We start from the raw sequence: 22,836 nt of genomic DNA on the forward strand, positions 1-22,836 counted from the left end.
TAGCACCTGGAGTCAGCACTGGCTTACATGAAATGCTGGGGGAGCAGGATTCAAGTGCTCAGAGGAATATCCGAGCAGTCAGTGCGTGTGGCAGTATAATCTGGCTGCTGCAATTGAGGTGACCTAACTCAATTTGTACCTTCAGATTTGGGACTCACACCAACAGACTAAGCATAACAAAGAAACTACAGTTATAACTAAGGAAGAACTCTGAAGTAAATGAAAAATTCAAATTGGGTTGATTTAGGAAGATTCAAATTTAGGTGGATTTGGATGATCTTTCCCTTCAGTAAAAATGACTTCTTACATAAATGGTCAGAAACATAGAAAATAGGAGCAAGAATAGGCCATTCGGCCCTTCGGGCCTGCTCCGCTATTCAAAATGATCATGGCTGATCATCTAACTCAGTACCCTGTTCCCGCTTTTTCCCCATATCCCTTGATCCCTTTAGCATTAAGAAATATATCTATCTCCTTCTTGAATACATCTAATGACTTCTCCACTGCCTTCTGTGGTAGAGAATTCCACAGGTTCACCACCCTCTGAGTGAAGAAATTTCACCACATCTCGGTTCTAAATGGCATACCCCGTATCCTGAGACTGTGATCCCTGGTTCTGGACTCCCCAGCCATTGGGAACATCCTCCCTGCATCTAGTCTGTCTAGTCCTGTAAGAATTTTATATGTTTCAATGAGATCACCTCTCATTCTTCTAAACTCTAGTGAATATAGGCCTAGTCGACCCAATCTTTCCTCATACGTCAGTCCTGCCATCCCAGGAATCAGTCTGGCAAACCTTCTTTGCACTCCCTCCATGGCAAGGACATCCTTCCTCAGATGAGGAGACCAAAACTGCACACAATACTCCAGATGTGGTCTTACCAAGGCCCTGTATAACTGCAGTAAGACATCCCTGTTCCTGTACTCAAATCCTCTTGCAATGAACGCCAACATACCATTCGCCTTCCTAACTGCTTGCTACACCTGAACGTTCGCTTTCAGCGACTGGTGTACAAGGACACCCAGGTCTCGTTGCACCTCCCCTTTTCCCAATCTACCACCATTCAGATAATAATCTGTTTTTCTGTTTTTACAACCAAAGTGGATAACCTCACATTTATCCACGTCATACTGCATCTGCCATGTTCTTGCCCACTCACCCAACTTGTCTAAATCACATTGGAGCCTCTTTGCATCCTCCTCACAGCTCACATTCTACCCCAGCTTTGTGTCATCTGCAAACTTGGAAATGTCAGGTTGCCATGTTGGGCTGTGTGAGTTCAGCACATGGGGAGTGAAGCACTGGGCATTTGAAAATCGAAAACGGGTCCAGCAAGACGTGCAGGACCCTAATTGGAATAAATGATTCTGGCCTTTAAATATGCCCAACATGCGCTCCTGTCGCCAGTGCATCTACCTTATCCATTATGGCGGATGGCAAACTTCCAGCCGGAAAATTTGCGCACACTTCCTGTCCACCATATTGGAAGCTTGGTTGGTCAGTTAGCTCTCGAGAAACAGGTGCAGCGCGGCTAAATTTCTAGGCCCTGGTTTCTTGGGAAGCTTCCGGTAGTAGTGGGCATGTGTCATTTACATGACGATGTCACATACAACAGATATAATGTTTTAAAGCGATTTAGACCATTGCATCACAGGTTTATTGACAAGTAAAACAAATTGCAAAAGCATTTTCACAAAGATGATGCCTCTTTAAATCTTCACTTTACTTATATTCAGTTAGATAATTCTTAGACTGCATGGTTTAATAGCCTTTAAAGTGTCAATTAAAATGATTCCTAATTTGCTTTAAAATGTTTCTTTGGTGTAAATCCAGAACTCCCCACTCTACAATAAACACAATGAAGCATTAACTTCTTACCTTGTCGTGACATTTTAGACAGAAAGTGTTTTGTGACCACTAATTTTTATAATTGCTACAATGTTCAATAATAGTGTTATTTGTGGAGCTCAACCACAATGTGTTAGACAGATAGAGAAAAATGCTGTGGAGCAACAAGTATTTACTAATAGTATATATATATATATATATAATACACACACACACACACACACACACGTATGTATATATATATATAATATATATTTTATATATATAATATATATATTTAGAGAGAGTGAGAGAAAGGGAATGAGAGCAAGCTAGATATATAGAGAAATAGATAGATAGATAGATTGCTGCTGCATGAACCTGGGCACTGCTAATAATATCACCGAAGGATGGCATACTGATGGCACTGTGCCTTTGTTTCCATGCTCTGTTGTTACAAACAAAATATCAACAGCCAAGAGCCAGAAAGAAAGCCAACTTCGAGGCATCTGTTCCTTTGTCCTTTGGGTTAGTACGGAGGGGTGTGATGGGGGGGGAGGTGGAGGTCTTGAGTAAATAATTTAATGTCTTGCATTCTGGTTATGAGTAAATGTTGCTACTTTGGGACCATTGTATTATTTACTGTGTGCATATATAACTACCTCATCATCCCTTTTTATTTCCACAGAAAAATCATAATCACTGCTGCAGCAATTTACATCATCATATCATGTCACACATGTGTACGTGTGATCCAGGCCCTGGCTGCACAATGGTTTTGTCAATTTCGGCTGTCACAATAAAAATAGCACAATCTGGTGTCCACTGGAACATGTCAATATTTTAAATGGTCAGCAAAGTGAGATGCGCCCTTTAAGTAAGATGTTGTTTTAATTCTCTATTTCTGAGCTGGTTTCTAACTGAAGTCTCTTGATATAAAAGACAGCACTTGAATTACTTAAATTACCAACCATTAACTTCACTATTCAAGGATCTTGGAATGAAGAAAACCTTCCTTCTGTTGATTGCGTTTTCTTAAAACAAAATCACTTCGTTATTAACAGTCATTTTCCTGAACCACGAGTCAGCATTTCGCAAGCCCTAGATTACAAAAGCTACTTAATAATTTAATGATTTCCAAAAAGAATATGAAAGTCATGATAATGAAACACCATCTAGCATAAAAGAAAAGCGATGCTTTATCTGCAACAAAGCAACATGATGCATAGAAGAAATTAGTATGGATGAAAACTTACTGCCGCTGGCTGATCTGCTCACTCAGTGATTGCTGCGTGGCCTTGAGATAGCTTTGACGTCTTGCTGCAGTCTTCGGAGATGGCTTGGGGCTCATCTCGGAGTCCTCACTGTCATCATCTCCCATTGCTTTTATGTAGCTGCCACTACGCATTCGTCGACAGGGAATTTCTCCCACTTTTCCACGTGAAAGAGTGCTATTCCAGTCTTCGTGAAGAGGGACCTGCTCAAGATGGAGTACTCTTTATTAGACCAAATGCTTTTCCACTTCATTTATTTCAACGATAATGAAAGAATGACAGCATAGTGTTATTCCGAGGAGATTACTTGTATGTTGTGATAACATTTACTGGTGGTTTTAATATTCTTTTATGACAGCGTCAAAAATGCATTTGTATTATTGGCCCTATCATGTGACATGATGCACCTGAGAACATTAATCATGACTGTTATTGTACGCACTCTTCTGTCACATAGCATAACAACCGCCACCATCCTCAGAAGATTATCATGATAATGGTGAGCTGCAACAATATAAACAATGCAAAGTGAGAGTCACGTTGTTGTGCATAACGGGTTTAATATAATTTCAGGATTCACGAACAGTTCAAGCTTTGTGGTAATGAATGTCAGCCCAGCTGTTACTCTGTACTTACTAACCTTTTATTTCTTAAGTTTGTTTTATTGCCAATGACACAATTATATATGATGTGGAGATGCCGGTGATGGACTGGGGCGTACAAATGTAACAACCTGGTGTTGTAAGATTCCTTACAATTATATATTGTATTGTACGTATCAGTATAGTGACACGCCAGCCCTTAAAGCTTTATAAGCTGCTTTTACCTGGGACGAAAGACAAGTTTTAACCTTCAGATCTGTAAATAAACCATCAAAATCTTTTTCCTTTACTTCATCAGAATTCAGGGCTTTGCGCCATCAGCAATACTCCAGGACATTACTCCCACTGGGCTGCCACACTCAGCACAAAAAGGCTTCAAAACATCTATAGATTTTCACAGTGTTCAGCTTGCAGTTTAAGAACATGAACAAAGATCAATTTTTCATTTTTTGACCTTTCAGGCTATATTTTTCTCTACTTCAGAAACCTTGGAGAAATATCCATTTTTAATGGGAATCATGACGAGCTAATGAATTTGCAGGACTGTGTATATTAGAAACAAGCATTTTCTACAAGCATGATTTCATAGAATCAGACAGCACAGGAGACCATTCGCCCCATCGTATCTCTGCCAGCTCTTTCAAAGAGCTTTTCAATTAGTCCCACACCCCTGCCCTTTCACCACAGCAATGTAATTTTTTCCTTTTCAAGTATATATCCAATTCCCTTTTGAAAGTTACTATTGAATCTGCTTCCACCACCCTTTCAGGCAGTGCATTCCAATCATAACAACTTGCTATGTAAAAAAAAACTCTTCCCATCTCCTCTCTGGTTGTTTTGCCAATTATCTGAAATCTGTGTCCTCTGGTTACCGACCCTCCTGCCAGTGGAAACAGTTTCTCTTTATTTACTCTATCAAAACCGTTCATGATTTTGAACACCTCTATTAAATCTTCCCATAACCTTTTTTGCTCTAAGGTGAACAATGCCAGCTTCTCTCCACATAACTGAAATCCCCCATCCCTGGTATCATTTTGATAAATCACCTCTGCACCCTCTTCAAGGCCTTGACATCCTTCCTAAAGTGTTGTGCCCATTGGGAATCTCATAACTGTAACTCAGAATCTTTTACTTCGCATGAGTGGAAAATTTTCCCAGTGGTCTCAAGGCACTCTAACTTTCAAAGGGAGAGTCAGCTCTGTCCAGGCTTAAAGCAAAAAATCTGCTCCAAAAGCTCTCTCATAATTCCAGCAAACACTTTTTAAAGCTTCTCCAAACTGCAGGCTCCAAAGTAAAGCACTTTTATCAATATCAGCTGATGTTGGTAATATTTTATTGTGAATTACCCTTTGTACAATGAGGGTACTAAGCAGACGATTTGTGCACTCCATTGCAGGTCATTTTAATACATGATAATGAGCTTTCAGCAGCATCGCCACTCACACGGTCAGAAGGCTCGGACCTGACCAGCACAGCCATTACAGGCCACAAACCTGTGTAAATTGGATCCTTCCCAGTTTGCAGACCTCAGTAAATACAAATGCCATTCCAGTGCCAAACAATCACTGAAAAAGTTGAGCAAATTTGGGGCTATGCATGTCGCTATTCCATGCTATTGATTTTTAATATTAGTAGTTAACGTCATTTGTCACGTCTAGCAAAAATATTATATGATGCTTTTCATTTTTGAAATGAGTATCAATATTATGTTTTTCCCCCTCAATATTTGGAGATTACATCTGTGTAAATTGCGCACTGTCATGTCAGAATGTGCATAATACAGCCCTGAAATTGTGAGACTCCACTCCTGGCACGGAATCTCTCTTTCCTAATTTTAATGGCTGGAAATCTGGAAGCACCACAATCAAGTATTGATGAACTCCACGACCAATTCTCAGATCCGCTCGCTGGGCAAGTCAGACTCCATGCTGGAAATGGAATCTTGCAATTTCAAGGCTTTTTGTTTTGTAATATTGAAGTTTGGATGTTGATTGCCATAGTGACATTGCACCTGTGATGTTGCCTACAGATTTGTAACGATCTAAGGTTTTTTAGGAAACATTTCTTCGCACATAGGGTGGTAGAAGTGTGGAACACTCTCCCACAAAAAGCAGTAGCTGCTAGCTCAATTAATAACTTTAAATCTAAGAGCAATAGGATACAGATCAGCCATGATGTCAGTGAATGGCGGAACAGGCTCGAGGGGCTGAATGGTCTACTCCTGTTCCTATGTATGCACTTGTGCAATCATCATGCATTGATGGAATGCTTTAATAAGATCATAATGCAAATGTAACTCCATTATTTAAGAAAGGTGACAGAGAAAGAACGAGAAATTATAGACCTGTTAGTCTGATGTCTGTTGTGGGGAAGTTATTCGAATCTATAATTAAGGAAAGAGTGGCTGAGGACTCAGAGAAATTTGAGTTGATTAGAGAGAGCCAACATGTATTTGTAAAGGGTAGGTCATGTTGAACCAAATTGAATTTTTTGAGGAAGTAACTAAAGTAGTATACAGCGGAATGTCGATGGATGTAGTTTATATGGACTTCCAGAAGGCATTCGATAAGGTTTCACATAAGAGACTGTTTGCTAAAATTAAAGCTCATGGAATTGAAGGAAAATTATTGACCTGGTTAGGAGATTGGTTGGGCGGTAGAAGACAGAGAGTAGGGATAATAGGTATGTAGGCAAATCTCAGAAAATTGTGCAAATAATAGGGTAATAATAGTGGGGGATTTCAACTTCCCCAATATTAACTGGGATACTCAGAGTGTAAAAGGCTTAGAGGGTACAAAATTCTTAACGTGCATCCAGGAGAGCTTTTTGAGCCAGCATGTAGAAAGTCCTACAAGAGAGGGGGCGGTACTGGACCTAATTCTAGGGAATGTGGCCGGCCAAGTGGAAGAAGTGCTAGTAGGTGAGCACTTTGGTGACAGTGACCATAATTCGGTGAGATTTAAGGTGGTCATGGAAAAGGATAGGGAGGGGCCGGAAATAAAGGTTCTAAATTGGGGGAAGGCCGATTTTAATAGGATAAGGCAGGATCTGGCCAAAATGGACTGGGATCAGCTGCTTGTAGGAAAATCCGCATCGGGGCAATGGGAGTCTTTCAGAAGGGAGATTGAGACCATACAATGGCAACATGTTCCCGTAAAGGTCAAGGGTGGTTCCAAGAACTCCAGGGAACCTTGGATGTCAGGGGATATACGAGAATGGATTAGGAAAAAAAGGAGGGCTTTTGGAAGATACAAAAGGCTAAGGACGGAGGAAGCCCTAGAGGAGTACAAAAAGTGCAGGGGGATACTTAAAAAAGAAATTAGGAGATCAAGGAGGGGCCATGAAATAACACTGGTGAGCAAAATAAAGGAAAATCCTAAGATGTTTTATAAGTATATTAAGGGTAAGAGGATGACTAGGGAAAAAATAGGGCCCATTAGGGACAAAAATGGCAATCTGTGTGTGGAGCCGGCAGATGTAGGAGGGGTTCTAAATGAATTTTTTGCATCTGTTTTCACTATGGAGAAGGACGACGTAGACATAGAAATACGGCAGGGGGACTGTGATATACTCGAACATATTAACATCGAGCGGGAGGAGGTATTGGCGGTTTTAGCAAGCCTAAAAATGGATAAATCCCCAGGCCCGGACGAAATGTGGGGGCTCTAACACATATATTCAGAACCTCTCTGGCCACAGGGGATGTGCCAGAGGACTGGAGAACCGCTAATGTAGTACCATTATTCAAGAAGGGGAGTAGGGAAAAACCGGGGAACTACAGGCCAGTGAGCCTAACATCAGTGGTAGGAAAATTATTGGAAAAAATTCTGAAGGACAAAATTAGTCTCCACTTGGAGAAGCAAGGATTAATCAGGGATAGTCAACATGGCTTTGTCAAGGGAAGATCATGTCTGACTAATTTGATTGAATTTTTTGAGGGGGTGACTAGGCGTGTGGATGAGGGTAACGCAGTGGATGTGGTATACATGGATTTCAGTAAGGCCTTCGATAAAGTCCCCCACAGGAGACTGGTCAAGAAGGTACGAGCCCATGGAATCCAGGGTGCCTTGGCACTTTGGATACAAAACTGGCTTAGTGGCAGAAGGCAGAGGGTGATGGTCGAAGGTTGTTTTTGTGACTGGAAGCCTGTGGCCAGTGGGGTACCACAGGGATCGGTGCTGGGTCCCTTGCTGTTTGTGGTCTACATTAATGACTTGGATATGAATGTAAAAGGTATGATCAGTAAGTTCGCTGATGATACAAAAATTGGTAGGGTGGTAAATAGCGAGGAGGATAGCCTCGGTCTGCAGGACGATATAGATGGGTTGGTCAGATGGGCGGAACAGTGGCAAATGGAATTTAACCCGGAAAAGTGCGAGGTGATGCACTTTGGAGGGACTAACAAGGCAAGGGAATACACAATGAATGGGAGGACCCTAGGCAAGACAGAGGGTCAGAGGGATCTTGGTGTGCAAGTTCACAGATCCCTGAAGGCGGCGGAACAGGTAGATAAGGTGGTAAAGAAGGCATATGGGATACTTGCCTTTATTAGCCGAGGCATAGAATATAAGAACAAGGAGGTTATGATGGAGCTGTATAAAACACTGGTTAGGCCACAGCTGGAGTACTGTGTGCAGTTCTGGTCGCCACACTACAGGAAGGATGTGATCGCTTTGGAGAGGGTGCAGAGGAGATTCACCAGGATGTTACCAGGGCTGGAACGCTTCAGCTATGAAGAGAGACTGGGAAGATTGGGTTTGTTTTCCTTGGAGCAGAGGAGGCTGAGGGGGGACATGATTGAGGTGTACAAAATTATGAGGGGCACAGATAGGATGGATACTAAGGAGCTTTTTCCCTTCGTTGAGGGTTCTATAACAAGGGGACATAGATTCAAGGTAAAAGGCGGGAGGTTTAGAGGGGATTTGAGAAAGAACTTTTTCACCCAGAGGGTGGTTGGAGTCTGGAACTCACTGCCTGAAAGGGTTGTGGAGGCAGGAACCCTCACAACATTCAAGAAGCATTTGGATGAGCACTTGAAATGCCATAGCATACAAGGCTACGGACCAAATGCTGGAATATGGGATTAGAGTAGACAGGGCTTGATGGCCGGCGCGGACACGATGGGCCGAAGGGCCTCTATCCGTGCTGTATAACTCTATGACTCTATGACTCTACTCAAATTGGAAGGAAGTGACTAGTGATATCCCACAAAGGTCTGTGCTGGGGCTTCAATTATTCCCTATATTTATTAATGACTTAGATAACACAATAGAGAGCCATATATCCAAGTTTGCAGATGACACAAAGATTGGTGGCATAGTAAGTACGTGGTCGGGAGCATAAAATTACAAAGAGACATTGATAGGTTAAGTGAGTGGGCAAAACTGAGGCAGACGGATTTCAACACAGGTAAGTGTGAGGTCATCCATTTTGGACCAAAAAAGGATCGATCCGAGTATTTTCTAAATGGTGAAAAGCTAGAAACAACGGAGGTCCAAAGGGATTTATGGGTCCATGTACACAGATCACTAAAATGTAGTGGTCAGGTACAAAAAAAAATCAAAAAGGCTAATGAAATGTTAGCCTTTATAACTAGAGGAATAGAATATAGAGGGGAGGACATTTTGCTACAGCTATACAAAGCCCTGGTTAGACCACATCTAGAGTACTGTGTACAGTTCTGGGCACTGCACCTTAGAAAGGATATATTGCCCTTGGAAGGACTGCAACACAGATTCACCAGAATGGCTCCTAAGGTTAAATTATGAGGAGAGATTACATAAACTAGGCTTGTATTTCCTGGAATATAGAACGTGAAGGGACAATTTGATTGAGGTTTTTAGGATTTTGAAAGGAATTGATAGGGTTGATGGAGAGAAACTTTTTCCACTGGTGGGGGAGTCTAGGACAAGGGGACATAACCTTAAAATCAGAGCGAGGCCATTCAGGAGAGAAGTTAGGAAACATTTCTTCATACAAAGGGTGGTAGAAGCGTGGAACTTTCTCCCACAAAAAGCAGTAGATGCTAACTCAATTAATAATTTTAAATCTGAGATCGATAGATTTTTGCTAGCCAAGGATTTTAAGAGATAGAGAGCCAAGGCAGCTGGATGGAGTTTGGATACAGATCAGCCATGATCTCACTGAATGGCGGAACAGGCTCGGGGGAATGAATAGCCTATTCCTGTTTCTATGTTCCTAAAAGATAATCCTTCAACCATTTAATCTTATTTGTGCTTCGTTGCTTTGACATCCTAGATTTGCCGTATCACACTGGGCAGCTGTAAAGTGCTGCTGTTGAGCCTTACAATAAACAATCAGAGAACTTGTGGGGAAGGGAGCAACTTTGGCTTCAAGCTTTTCATTAATGTTCACCACAGTTCACCATTAAATGGTTCACTCTGGGTACTTATACTAGCAGTATGTTCATACGTTTGCAAGGGGAGAGCTGTTGCCCAATCTAGTTCTGAGTAACAAAATAGATCAGGTAGATGTTAAATGTGAAATCAAAGGCAAAATACTGCGGATGCTGGAAATCTGAAATAAAAACAGAAAATGCTGGAAAAGCTCAGCAAGTGAGGCAACATCTGTGGAGAAAGAACCAGAGTTAATGTTTCAGGGTTAACGTTTCAGGTCAAAGACCTTTCGTCAGAACTGGAAGATGTTAAAGAGTTAAAGTTTTTGAGCAAGTACGGAGCCAGGTAAAGTGGGGGGGGGGGTGGTGGGGGAGAGGGAGGAGAGGGGAGGAAAGAACAAAAGGGAAGGTCTGTGATAGGGTAGAGGACAAGAGTGATTAAATGGGAGGTTAAATGGGATGTTAAATGTGGGTGTGCAGCTCGGGAGCAATAACCGCAATATGATAAGGTTTAAGGTCCAAACAGAAAGGAAGCAAACTCGTACAATAACGAGTGCACCAGATTGGAATAGGACAAGATGAGGAGTGAGCTATCTGAGATGAGGTGGAAAGAGAAATTGGCACACAAAATTGTTGATCAGCAATGGGATATTTTTAAAAAGGAGAATGCAAAGTTGCAGAATAAATATAAATCATTTAAAAGGGAGACTATTTCAAGTTTCAGAATGCCATGCGTAAACAAAGAGATTAGAAATAAACTAAAATTTAAGGGGGAATATCAGCACTATGGATATGATAAAAAGAAAAAAAATAAGAAAGAATAACAGAAAATGGTAGGAGCCATTGCTGGGCAGCCAGAGCAGCCGCCTGTTTTAAGGCAGGAGTCCACTGTTAATATGCAAATTGAGGTCCTGTGACATACGTAGAACCTCGATGGTAATTTTGAGGTACAAATGGGAGGAGTGTGCGCTGAGCACATTCTGTCCATTTGTACTGGTCCTTAATGGGATCACTGGTGGCCACACAAAAAAAAAGCTGGTAAACCTCTATGCTTTTATTTTTGTGGGGCCAGGAGGAACATTCCTGCTCCTCCTGGCTGCACAAAAAATGCTCTGGCTCGCAGCCATCCATCCACACCCCCACCCCCACCCCCAGATCACTTACCCCGTCCAGGTCCTGACTGTCGACCGCCTCTGCATAGGAGCTGACTCATTTTCCACCTTCTCCAAATGGCGAGCTGCATCGGAGCACAATTCGCCGGATCAATGCAAATGAGACCTGGGCCTCAAGTTGGCTTGAGTCTCTCAGCAGCAATAGTGCACGGGCGATGGCTCCACCTGCCAGCCACCCTCCGCCTGCCAGCACGCACCGCCCGCCACCTGCCTGCCACGTTCCACCCGCCACCTGCCTGCCACACTTAAGTCCTGGAGGACTTAAGGGTGGCCAACGTAGTACCTATTTTCAGAACGGTAGAGTGAGTTAACCAGCGCAATTGCAAGCCAGTTAATTTAAAATCTGTTGTAGGGAAAATCTTTTGAATCTTTGATTAAAAATTACTAAATATCTAGATGAAGAGAAAATAATTGGAAGCAATCAACACAGATTTCAGAAAGGAAGATCGTGATTGATCAACCTGATAGGGTTCTCTGAGGAGATGATGGATATGGTAGATTGGGGAAATGCAGTGAACGTGATGTACATGGACTCTCAGAAAATCTTTGACAAGGTATAGGATACTGTTGGAGAAGATTAATGGTTATGCAATTAGGGGAAGCATCGTAAATTGGATTAACAACTGGTTGAAAGAGACAGAGTAGGAGTCAAAGGCAGTTTCTCACTGTGGTTGGAAGTGGGCATTGATATCCCACAGGTTTCTATTCTGGGATCGCTTCTGTTCACTGTGTGCATCAATGATTTGGATATAGGCCTAGAGCGAGTGACGATACAGATGATACTAAAATAGTTCTGAGGACCAAAGGAAAATGCAAGAGGATATGGATAAGGTGGTAGAATGGCTAAACAAGTGTCAGATGCAATTCGATGTCAGTAAATGTGACGTGGCACATTTTGGCAAAACAAAGTAATTGTAATAATTATACTTTGAATGGGGGAAGGCTAGGTGATATGGATGAAAAGAGGGATTTGGTGGTTTAGGTTCACAATGCATTTATACCAACACCTTAAGTAAACAAGGACTTAAAACGCTAATGGAATACTGGGTCGTATTGCAAGAGGCATAGAAAATTAAAGTGGCGCTGTAATTATAAATCTATAAAATCTTAGTAAGATCACAGTTGGAGTACTTGGAGTACACGATCAGGTGGATGTTGAGGCATTGGATAGGGTACAGCACTGATGCACTCGGATACTGCCTCATATGAGGCAATATGAATACAGTGAAAGACTTGAAAACTTAGGGCTGTTGTCATTAGAGCAGAGGAGATTGCAGGCTGATTTGATAAGGGTGTTTAAAAGTATGAAGGGATGGGACAGAGTATATAAGCAGAGGGGGAATTTTAACCCCCCCATGACAGGACAGGGTCAGGGGCCGGTTAAATCGGGAAATATGTGAAACTCAACCTGCTGCGATTGTGCCAACTTCTGGTTTAACCACGGTGGGTTTGGGGGCAACCGAGTAATCTGCTCTGGAGAGGCGGGTCCGTCAATATAAAATGTTAATGAGGCTGCGTTCCTCAGATTTTGACAGTGATTTGAATTTAATGGTTGCGGGCCGGATTTCCCAGGGCTGGGGAAACCCGACAGCTAATGGGAGGCGAGAGATGCTGCCTCCAGCAGGTAAATGCTTTTCCAGCACTGCTTTTGGGCCAGGAGGAGAAGAAGTGCTTCCCCCCCGGGCCCTTAAGCGAATCTTCTGCTGCGATGTGTCTCTCCCGCGATCTACCTCCCCCCATGATCTTGACGGCCCCCTCTCTATCTGCCGCTCTTTCTCTCCCTCCCTCCTCACTGCTGTGCTCTGAGCCCACCAGCCACCCCGTGACCCGTGCCCTAATGTTTCCCGATTGCCGGGGACCGTCCCCAGCGATCCCCAGTTGCGGCCTCCTACCGCTGGCTTTCTTCCCCAGCAACCCGCCAGCCTGTCAATCTGGCCGAGTGCTAGGTGGGAAACAGAGTAAAAAAATGATAATGAGGATCTGTCGTTAAAATCGGTAGGGCCTCCACCTTCCTGATATTTCCGGGTTTCCCGGCCGCAAACATGTGCCTCCGGTCCCTCCCCACCTCCCCACGAATATCGGGGCCAGAATGTTACCAGGGATCTAGAATATTTGGACAGAGATATAAGATTAAAAGAGATTTAGGACAAAGAGCAGGTGAACCTTTATTAACAGAGCGGGTTGTGAAGCTATGGAGTGCACTTCCAGATATAGTGGTTGAAGCAGAAACCATGTCAATGTTTAAAAATAGGTTAAATGGGTGGTTGAAGGAAAGGGGAATAAAGGGATATGAAAACAGGGCAGGAACTTGGGAACAAAAACAAAAAAAGCTGGAAATACTCAGCAGGTCACGCAGCATCTGTGGAGAAACAGAAGTCAATCAGTCGATGTTTCAGGTCTAAGATCCTTCTTCAGGCACTTGGGATTAGGGCTACTGCTCATGTGGAGGATAAACACCAACATGGACAGATTGGGCTGAATGGTCTGTTTCCGTGTTGTAATTTCCACGTAATTCTATGATTGTTGGACAGATTTTTCATGGCATTTGGGGGAAAAAGACCTTGAACATAAGATATTATCCAAAATGCTGGCTATTGCATGAATTACAGATATGCATGACATTCCTTATCAGATGTGCAGTCGCAGCTAAAACATATATGTGTTTGCTAGTCCAATGATAGTTTGGGATTCGGTAGAGTTCTACTATTCATGCTTAGCCATTCCACAAGGTCAAATGTTATTTTAGATGAGATTTTCTCTGGGAATTTGAAGGATCATTGTCAGTTATTTAAGTAATTTCTAATCTTATAATTATGGGTTTAACTGTGAATTTGATCAACAATGCAGGCTGCAAAAATGATAGAAAACTTAACACATGGACTCTTCTTCATCTGTAAAGATACAATCAAGATGAAGATGGAAGAGGAGGCATCTATCCCTTGACATAGAGACCACAGGCTCATTGGACCAATGCAATATAAAATTACAGACCACAAGCAGTGTTTATCATTGCAAAGATCATATAATTTTTTTCATGTTTTTATGGTGTTGGCTAATGACCATTGCTGTGGTAACATCATGTATAGTTAGACCAGCTCTAGAACGCCACCAATAGGAGTGTGAGAGTTGCTTTTCATCAACCACAAACTATGGAGGTATTAATATTTCTTGTTTTCATGTAAGTACAGTACTTCAGTTTCTTCATGCTGCCCACGCAGTCATTGTTCACCATGTAAAAGGAGAATAATGATTAATCAGTGACATTGTATCTTCTCACGACTGAATCTGCTTATTTCCATTTTCACAGGATGTCCTAATATCAGGTTTCATTGGTTATACTGCACTCAGTAATATGCCATTGAAAAAAATAACATTCAGTCATTGAATTATATTGGTTATTATACTGACCTACAAATAATAAAGTAGGCTAGAGTATTAATTTAAAAAAAAATTCCATTCATGTTGCTTGTGTGTGAGAACTCGGAGTGGGCTGGGTGGGGGGGGGGGAGTAAGAATATTTATAAATACTGTATTATCAGCAATTAACCTGTGATGAGGAAAATCTGTCAAACAGGGGTAAGCTGAAGTTTTGGTGACCAATGTATTAACAAATGAGCCCAAAGCTATAGGACAGAGATGTAAATGATATAAATGGATAGATATATCTCATTATAACTGGACTATTGTTACTGGCCTTGCAGGTGGAACTCAAGAATAAAGGAAGGTAGGAATATGTACAAGGAAAGGCTGTTCAGTCTTTGTCCCACTGAGAGGTTTATTTAATTGAACCTGGTATTCATCTTCATTTCCCTCATTATTTGTGTTCATATCAACTCACCAAAGTAGACATCCATACCAGGCCTGTGATTCACTGATCAGGCAAGTAGTGCTTAGAGCTGTCTTGCATTATAGTGGTCTACTCTTGACAATGGAACTATATCAGCAGACTAAACGTGGGAAGAGGACCTGGAAGTAAGAGATGCTGGGGTAGATGTGGTGGAACTGGGTCAGCCGCCCCGCCCGATTTCTCTTCCCATTGTTTTAGTTGCAAAGCTATTTCATATCTGTGTGACAAATTTATAGCTACACTTATTTGTAGCATAACATAGAAATATCAAAATGCAGGAGAACTATCTACTGGTTACAAATTATCGATCTAAAATGAATTTGGAGGTGGCAAATTGGGGTTTTGATCGAATTTCCACCAGTTTGTATTGTCTACCACATGTGAAACTGAGCATCATTTTCATATATGTGGCGTTTAAAACAAAATTCCTAGCATCTGCAAAGAGCAGGGAAATATTTTTCTCATGAATATAACATTACATTCAGAATACATCACATGCAATTTTATCTTTTACTATAAATCACTGCAGGGAAAAACAGTGACTCAAAGACATTGCTAGTTCCCCTATTGTATAAAGTAAACCATCAAACGATAGTATTATAGCACATTAACATTGTACATCTTTGGACAATGTTATGACAAGTAATGTGTAAATATTTGTGCAATAGTACAATTCACATCACTTCCTTCACTGATATATAAATCGAGGAAGGACCCCCAAAAATGTAAGGTGATTTGAGAAACCTGTGTTCAAAAGCTGTAATTCAGCTTGCCCTGCTGAATTGGGACTCAAATGTAACTTATATTGGAATGTGATCAAAACTTATTTGGACCAAAAAATAACAAACACAAAGGGCTCGATTTTAGCAGGCCTGCGGGTTTCCGGCGGCTTGGGTTTCGGGAGCGTGGTCAACACGCTCGGTGAAATTAGTGGGTTGGCCGCGCGATCGTAGCAGGCAATCCACTAATTGGATCCAATTACCTGCTCCTCCGGGCTCCACGCTGCCGGTCTGCGCGTCGGGCGGGCTGCGCATGCGCAGTACGATCTGTCAGCTGGAGGCTCTCTAGTTAAAGGGGCAGTCCTCCACTGACAGATGCTGCAACCAATAGAACACATTACAGCATGAAGCAGCCCAGGGGGAAGGCTGCTCCCAGTTTAATGATGCCTCACCCCAGGTATCACCAGATGGGGTGAGGAGGAGGGGGAGGACAGAGATCTTCCACCCGGCGGGCGGGAGGAAGCGGCCTGCCTCTGCCACCAAGAAGGCCTGGCTTGAGGTGGCAGAGGAGGTCACCTGCACCACCAACATATCGCCCACCTGTATGTGCAGGAGGCGCTCCTATGACCGCAGTAGGTCAGCCACAGTGACAACACGTAGTCTTTCCCCTACACTCCGTCTGCCACAACACTGCCCCCACCCCACATCTCCTTCGGCACCGCCAACACTACTCTGTCACATCACCCTTCATACCCACTCAAACCCCATCCTCATCTTACCTGCACCTACTCACCTCACCTCACCCGGCCACTAACACGCAACCCAATCCTCATACAATCTCATGGCTCTATCCCATATGCACCCTCTCGTGCATCTCCCTCACGGCCAGCCTCACTCAACCTGCCACCACCTGTGCTGCAGCCACAGGGCATGCATCACATATGTGCAGTAGGCAGCGTAAGGCAAACGTGTCGTGAGCATGAAGGGGATGCACAAGGGTGTTTGAGGGTTTGTCATGGATGTTACCTATATTGAATTTCAGAACAACTCACATCACACATTATATTGGCACCACCACTGCCATGTCTCCGCGAATCCTGTCTGTTTTGTGCAATGATGCCCGCTCCTGGGTATCACTATGAGGACCCACCACTGATGCCACCCATTGTGTCACTGCAGAGTAAGTGCAGATGTATTTGCAGGGCTCTTCCGCGCAGACGACTGAGAGACATCGGCGGTGTAGCCGGCTGCACCCTGGAAGGATGCGGAGGAGAAGTTGTGGAGGGCAGTGGTGACTTTGACAGCGACAAGTAAGCAGATGGTGCTCGGGCCAGCCAGGAGCAGCTCGGCATGAAGGAGGCTGCCGATGTCCACGACTACATGTCGAGTGAATCTGCGCCTCCGTGTGCACTGCTGCTCGGAGAGGTCCGGGGAGCTGCGCCTCGGTCTGTGGACCCTGTGGCGAGGGTAGTGCCCTCTGCGACGCGTCTCTCTCTGCGGTAGCCCTCCCTCCTGCTGTGCAGGGGGATGTGTCACAGCACTCTGTTGTGGAGCTCCACGTTTCAGAGGTGGACGGCGTGGATGGCGAGGCTGGTGATGCTGTTCGCCCTCCGAGGGGGTCATGACTGCAGCTACGACGGCCCCCATCCGCAATATGTACATCTGAGGGGGTCCGCAAGGTAGGCACATGTCTCCGGACCCCGGGGTGAGTGTGCAGGTTGGTGACTTTGACCGTCAGGAGGGGGGTGGTGGAGGCCACACTTTGTCCCAAGTGACAGAATGGCCTCCTGCAATGGGTGAGGGTCTCCCCCCCCCCCCACCTGTCAAATGGACCTTTGCAGCTGCCACAGGCTGACGGCTGCAACACGTCCAGTTCAACTAGGACCGTTTCCCCCAGTGTGTGAAACAGTCCCATGTTTCTCCAAAATCACACACAGTCCCTTAATCAGGTCAGTTAATGACCTGAACAAGCGAAATAAATACACTCAAGTGGCATCCCGCTGGCATTAATTGCCTGCGGGATTCCCACCAGCGGGGGCAACGCACGCATCCCCGCACGTCATCGGGGAACCCGGAAGTGGGCGGGATCGTGGCGCGATCCGGTCACGTGCCTGGATATCGGGATTTTCGGGGCCCCCCCGCTGGAAACGCACAGGAAACCCGCCGGTAAAATCGAGCCCAAAGACAAAGACATGAGGAGAATTCAGCCACCAAAAGTGGAAGAGGTTAGCTTGCTTGCATCCTTACCAACCCACCCACAGATGCTAGTTGCCAAGCACTGCTAGCATCTCAGGGATGAAAACATCATTGCAGCCTGCTTGGGACTTGAAAATAAGTTAGTTACAGCAGAAGCAATGTTTTCACTGTTCTACTATTGTGAAAATGTTGTCCACGTAACATAACTGTTAGTACTCTAATGATCAACCATTGGAGTTGAGGGATCAACAGCAACTTTCATATGGAGCACTCCTCATATACAGGAGGACTTTGCAGACATATTACAATTAAGAAGAAAAGGATATAGTGGTAACAGCATGAGGAAAGGGGATTGGAATGGAGAGGCAAGGATGGGGAACCAAATGCATTGGTGAAGAGGAGGGCTAAGAGGGTTTCTGAAAGCAGGCAGGGTAGTGAGAAAGCGGATGAAATATGATTGAAAATTCTAGAGAGCAGGAGCATTGTGGATAAACAAGTGGTTGCTGATGGTAGAGGAAGTGAAGAATGAGGAGCAATCTGGTGTTAAAGGAATGAGTGCAAGGATATCAGGCAGACTGAGATCACCAAGGTTGATTATTTCCTCATTTACAATGATGCAGCCATCACCCCAACCAAAATAACTGGGATTTTCCTGTACGTAGATTATAGGATATTCTGGTAAACATGAGATGCACCATACTTAATAAACACAGATCAAGGCTGTTAAAATCCTTTGGCCAAAAGGAAAACCGTGACCTTCAAGGTTAAAATGTAATGGAAAGCATAAAATAAATTACATTTTGTAGTATGAAAGTGCCATGAAAAGCTCTGTTAAATTTTCCATCAATATTTTTGTCAGTTCCCTCATCTTGCATTCATTTTTTTTCCAGAATCTCAACTCATTTATTTGACAATTTTTGAGAAAAGACTCATAGTCTTTGAAACTTAACTGCTGATCCAGATGGATATTTATTTGATTTACTATATGCTGAAGAGTTTCTCTGACAGTTGCCCTGTTATGAATGCACAATCACGTACTTTCCGATGATAAAAGCAGTTGAGCTCATAAGTCAGCAAGCAATGCAGGTCAGCGACAGATAATATTGAAAATCTTCAGCTTTCCGACAACATGCTCATTATAGTTTAGCTCCATGTCACTTGTCAAATTCAATTGCTTAAATTGTCGTATTTTTAGGGAGTGGGAGAGTGAGCTCTAATGTTTTGTTCAGAGAAATAAGCAGTACGATATGGTAAGCTGCTCATCAGCAGGATCAACTATAACATTTACTCTCTTTGAATCGTTTAAAATGGTCTCCTTTTTTGGCTCTATCATCGAACCTAATGTGTATAAAGTATACAGACAGTTTATAATGAGAAGGAAGCGATTTAGGTGGTAAGAATTTCCAGGCATTTTGTGGCTGTTATATAACACTCTACATTGCTTTTTAGCTGGAGATAAAATCTCAATTTCTTTCTAAGCTGAAATGGGTCCAGAATGTAACAGCATCCAAAGGTAACCCACTGACTGAGTGACAAATAAGTTGATTATTCAGTTACTTATCTTTAAGTAAAGACACAGATGTTGTAGAAAGTGCTGGAGTGAAGCGTAATATTGGCTCGAATGAGTAGTGCCACAGAGGGTTAGGACTTGGACACCGGCATCAATTTGTACCTATAGCTCCTTATTCTAATTTCCCATGTAAACTCAAATAACTTCTGGGTTCAGAATTGAACCAGATGTAATGCTGCTATGCTAAGTGTGGTTATCAGTGCTAAGCGTAAACCTCTTTTAATTCCTTACCAAGTCCAACTAGTGTGAAGGCACAATAGCAAAATTTAGCCTTTTAATGCAACGGTTACAGAAATAAATCAGCATTTCCTCTTTGTGTTTTTAATTTTTTCTCGTGCTGTTTTCTTGGCAATCATACCCTTGTTTACTACTATTTGCAACAGTCTGCAAGAGGAAATTAAAAATTGACACTGTTTGGCGCTTGCTTAAAAGTAGTAAGAGAAAAGTGAAAATCCGTATTGAACTCAAATTGCGATTTTATAATTCTGTATCATTCAATAAGTCAATGTGACATTACTGCTTGCCAAATCATAGAAACCATTGTGATTTGTCAAATAATATGAATCAATTACAGGAATCTTCTGTCCATTGTGTGCTCTAATGACAGTGCAGTGACAGGTCTCAGACTGAGTTGATGTTAGTCAATCCCTTGGGCTTCACACTCATGGTTAAAGATATCACAGAATTCCATCGAATTTACATCACAGAAACAGGCCATTCGGCCCAACTGGTCTATGCCGGTTTTCATGCTCCACATGAGCCTCCTCCCACCCTACTTCATCTAACCCTATCAGTATATCATAGAATCTATATCACCTTAATCTCATGATGTGTTATTACAGAGTGTGTTTTGCCCTGTATTTCCTACTACAAGTATTATAATTCATTTTACTCTTACACAAGTTCACCAGTGTCTTTGTTGCACTGATATATTCAGCAAAATGATCCTGAATGCCAATTCAGAAATATGATGGGTTCATCTGGTTTGCTGCTGTCATTAGTTATGCAGCAGAGGCAAACAACACTTTACAGGATCCATGCTGACTGCTGCACAATTTAACTTCTCTGTATAGATAGCCTGCAGTTAAAGATACATTCTGTTCTAAACTGTAACTGACAGATGACAAATTTAGAGGAGAATAACAGGGATCAAAGCAATTTAACTAAACTGTAGAATCACAGGTTGTATATACAAAAGACAGGCTGGAAGAAATAATTGGGAAGGCATAATTGGTTTGTGATGCTTATCATTGATAATATTTTTTTTCACATGGATAATGAAGCATTAAACCACACAATTGAGCTTTTTATTTGTTTAGAAATACACTTTTAGGAGGCTTCCAATGGAGCAACAGATAAGTAAAGGCAGATAATTAATACATTTTCAAGTGGGCTGGTAGCCATTTTGTCTTGTGTGTTGTGGTAATGCTCTGGTAATGTTTGCAAATTGGATTAAATTTTAATTTAAAATTAATATCCATCTTTGATGTTATTCATTACTGTTATCTTGTAAATTTACTTGAAGATCAGAGTAAGAAAGAACAGACAATAATAAATATGGGGAATTCTAATCTTTAGACTTCGCCTACTCCTCTAAATACGCCTCAGCCCTGATCTGGGCTCCTGGTAGGATTTGTATTGTCAAGAAGGAGCCCACCATGTAAAGGTGAAGAATCCGGGTGGTGCTGCAGTGGGGATGCCAATGCAGCACCAGAACATCGAGCGAGGGACTTTAAAGGGGCGGAAGCGCCTCAAAGATCTGAAACCAAGACTCGCTGAAGACTTCAGCAGAGACCAGGGCCTTTTAAAGGTAAGTCATTTGGTGTGGAATGGAAGGAGAGGAAGCCGCTACAAGGTCCTCTCCTACCGTTGGGGCACCTCAGGACAATTACTGCCACTTCCCGGGTCCTACCAACACCTTCCTGCAGCAGCTGTAATATGGGTGGAGAGAAGGAAAGTCCACCTAGACCCAGTTTCTCCCCCTGGCTATCAATACATTCGGTGGGTGGGGAAGAAGCGGGCAGCGATGGTCCTGGCAGAGGCAGGAGGAAGGAAGTCCTGATGACGGTGGTGAGGTAGTGGGAAGCTTGATTGTCCTGTTTTCTTGCCATTTCTGCCACCTTTCCACCCGATTTTAGGCAAGATCTCAGAGGAAAATCCTCCCAATAAGAAGACTGGAAGAAGAAAAGGCCAGTCAGAGAATCTAGGTCAGCATATCATGCATTGCAACAATGGACTTGCTCAGATCATTTCCTCTTCCTCTTGTCTTCGTGCCACGTCTATATCCCTTTATTCTCTATCGAATCAGGAAATGGTCCATTTCTTTTTTAACAATACTTCCAACAGATTTATCGTTCTATTTGCGAATTCGAATCACAGAATCTTGCAGCACAGAAGGAGACCATTCGTCCCATCGTGCCTGTGCCGGATTTGTTCCATAAGTTAACAATTCTAAGGTTATACTTACACTGCAACTGTTGCGTTGATGAAAGTAGTTGTCATATAAATGCAGTCTAAGTATAGTTGTTCCTTAAGTTATGTTTAACTTGTGTGAACTTGCTAGCTTTCTTTTCCAGATTCATCACAAAATGCTTCCACGTCCACCTCATTTACGTCCATTTGCAGTGTTACATGGATTGACATTGGTTAACTCAGCATAGACCAGGCATTCAACCTGGGATGATCCTGATCTGTATGGCACAGTGTTACACCATCTGGCACAGTCTGATTCTGTTCTTTGAGGAGATGGTCTTGGAGTTTAAGGGGAGGCACTCAGCTCTTGTTGTGGGAGATGGCAAAGTTGGAACATATTGCCAGTGCCAGGTCACTGACAAAGCCCCTACACTGATGTCCTGACATCCCTGTGAAGCACGACACAGACACAACCTTCCATCCCCTTTATTCTATTTCAAGGGGGTGATGTTCCATTCAGCCATTCTTGGCATTTACACTTCTTTCCTGAAGATCCACCACAACAATGGGCAGGATAGGAGGAGGATGATGATGATGGTGGAGGATGATGAGGACCAAGCCACCCAGGAGTCGCAGCTGCATGATACTGCCGTCTCCCAGGGCAGCAGCACGTGCCAGGCCTCCAGTTGTCCATGCATAGCACTACGTCTGTGGAATGTGGGAGGCAACACCAAGTTGCCAAGGAGCAAGCTGCCATGAGACAAAGACCACCTCAGTCCCATGAGTCTTTTATAGAGCATGATCAGCCAATCATTTCCCCCTCAAAGAAGTGAATAAGAGAAATGACTCTGCCAGCACTGA

General features: G+C 43.1%; 1 protein-coding gene across 1 annotated transcript in view; it reads right to left on the bottom strand.

Moving 5' to 3' along the window:
• The window catches only part of LOC137335193 (disks large-associated protein 4-like), a 152,010-nt gene that overhangs the window by 119,181 nt on the left and 9,993 nt on the right, over positions 1–22,836 (bottom strand). Inside the window, exon 2 of the mRNA XM_068000392.1 lies at positions 3,085–3,305. Within this exon, the coding sequence (XP_067856493.1) occupies positions 3,085–3,305 (221 nt within the window). The remainder of the gene's footprint in view (positions 1–3,084; positions 3,306–22,836) is intronic.

This window comes from Heptranchias perlo, chromosome 19 (assembly GCF_035084215.1).
Source record: "Heptranchias perlo isolate sHepPer1 chromosome 19, sHepPer1.hap1, whole genome shotgun sequence".
Classification (NCBI taxonomy): Eukaryota; Metazoa; Chordata; class Chondrichthyes; order Hexanchiformes; family Hexanchidae; genus Heptranchias; species Heptranchias perlo.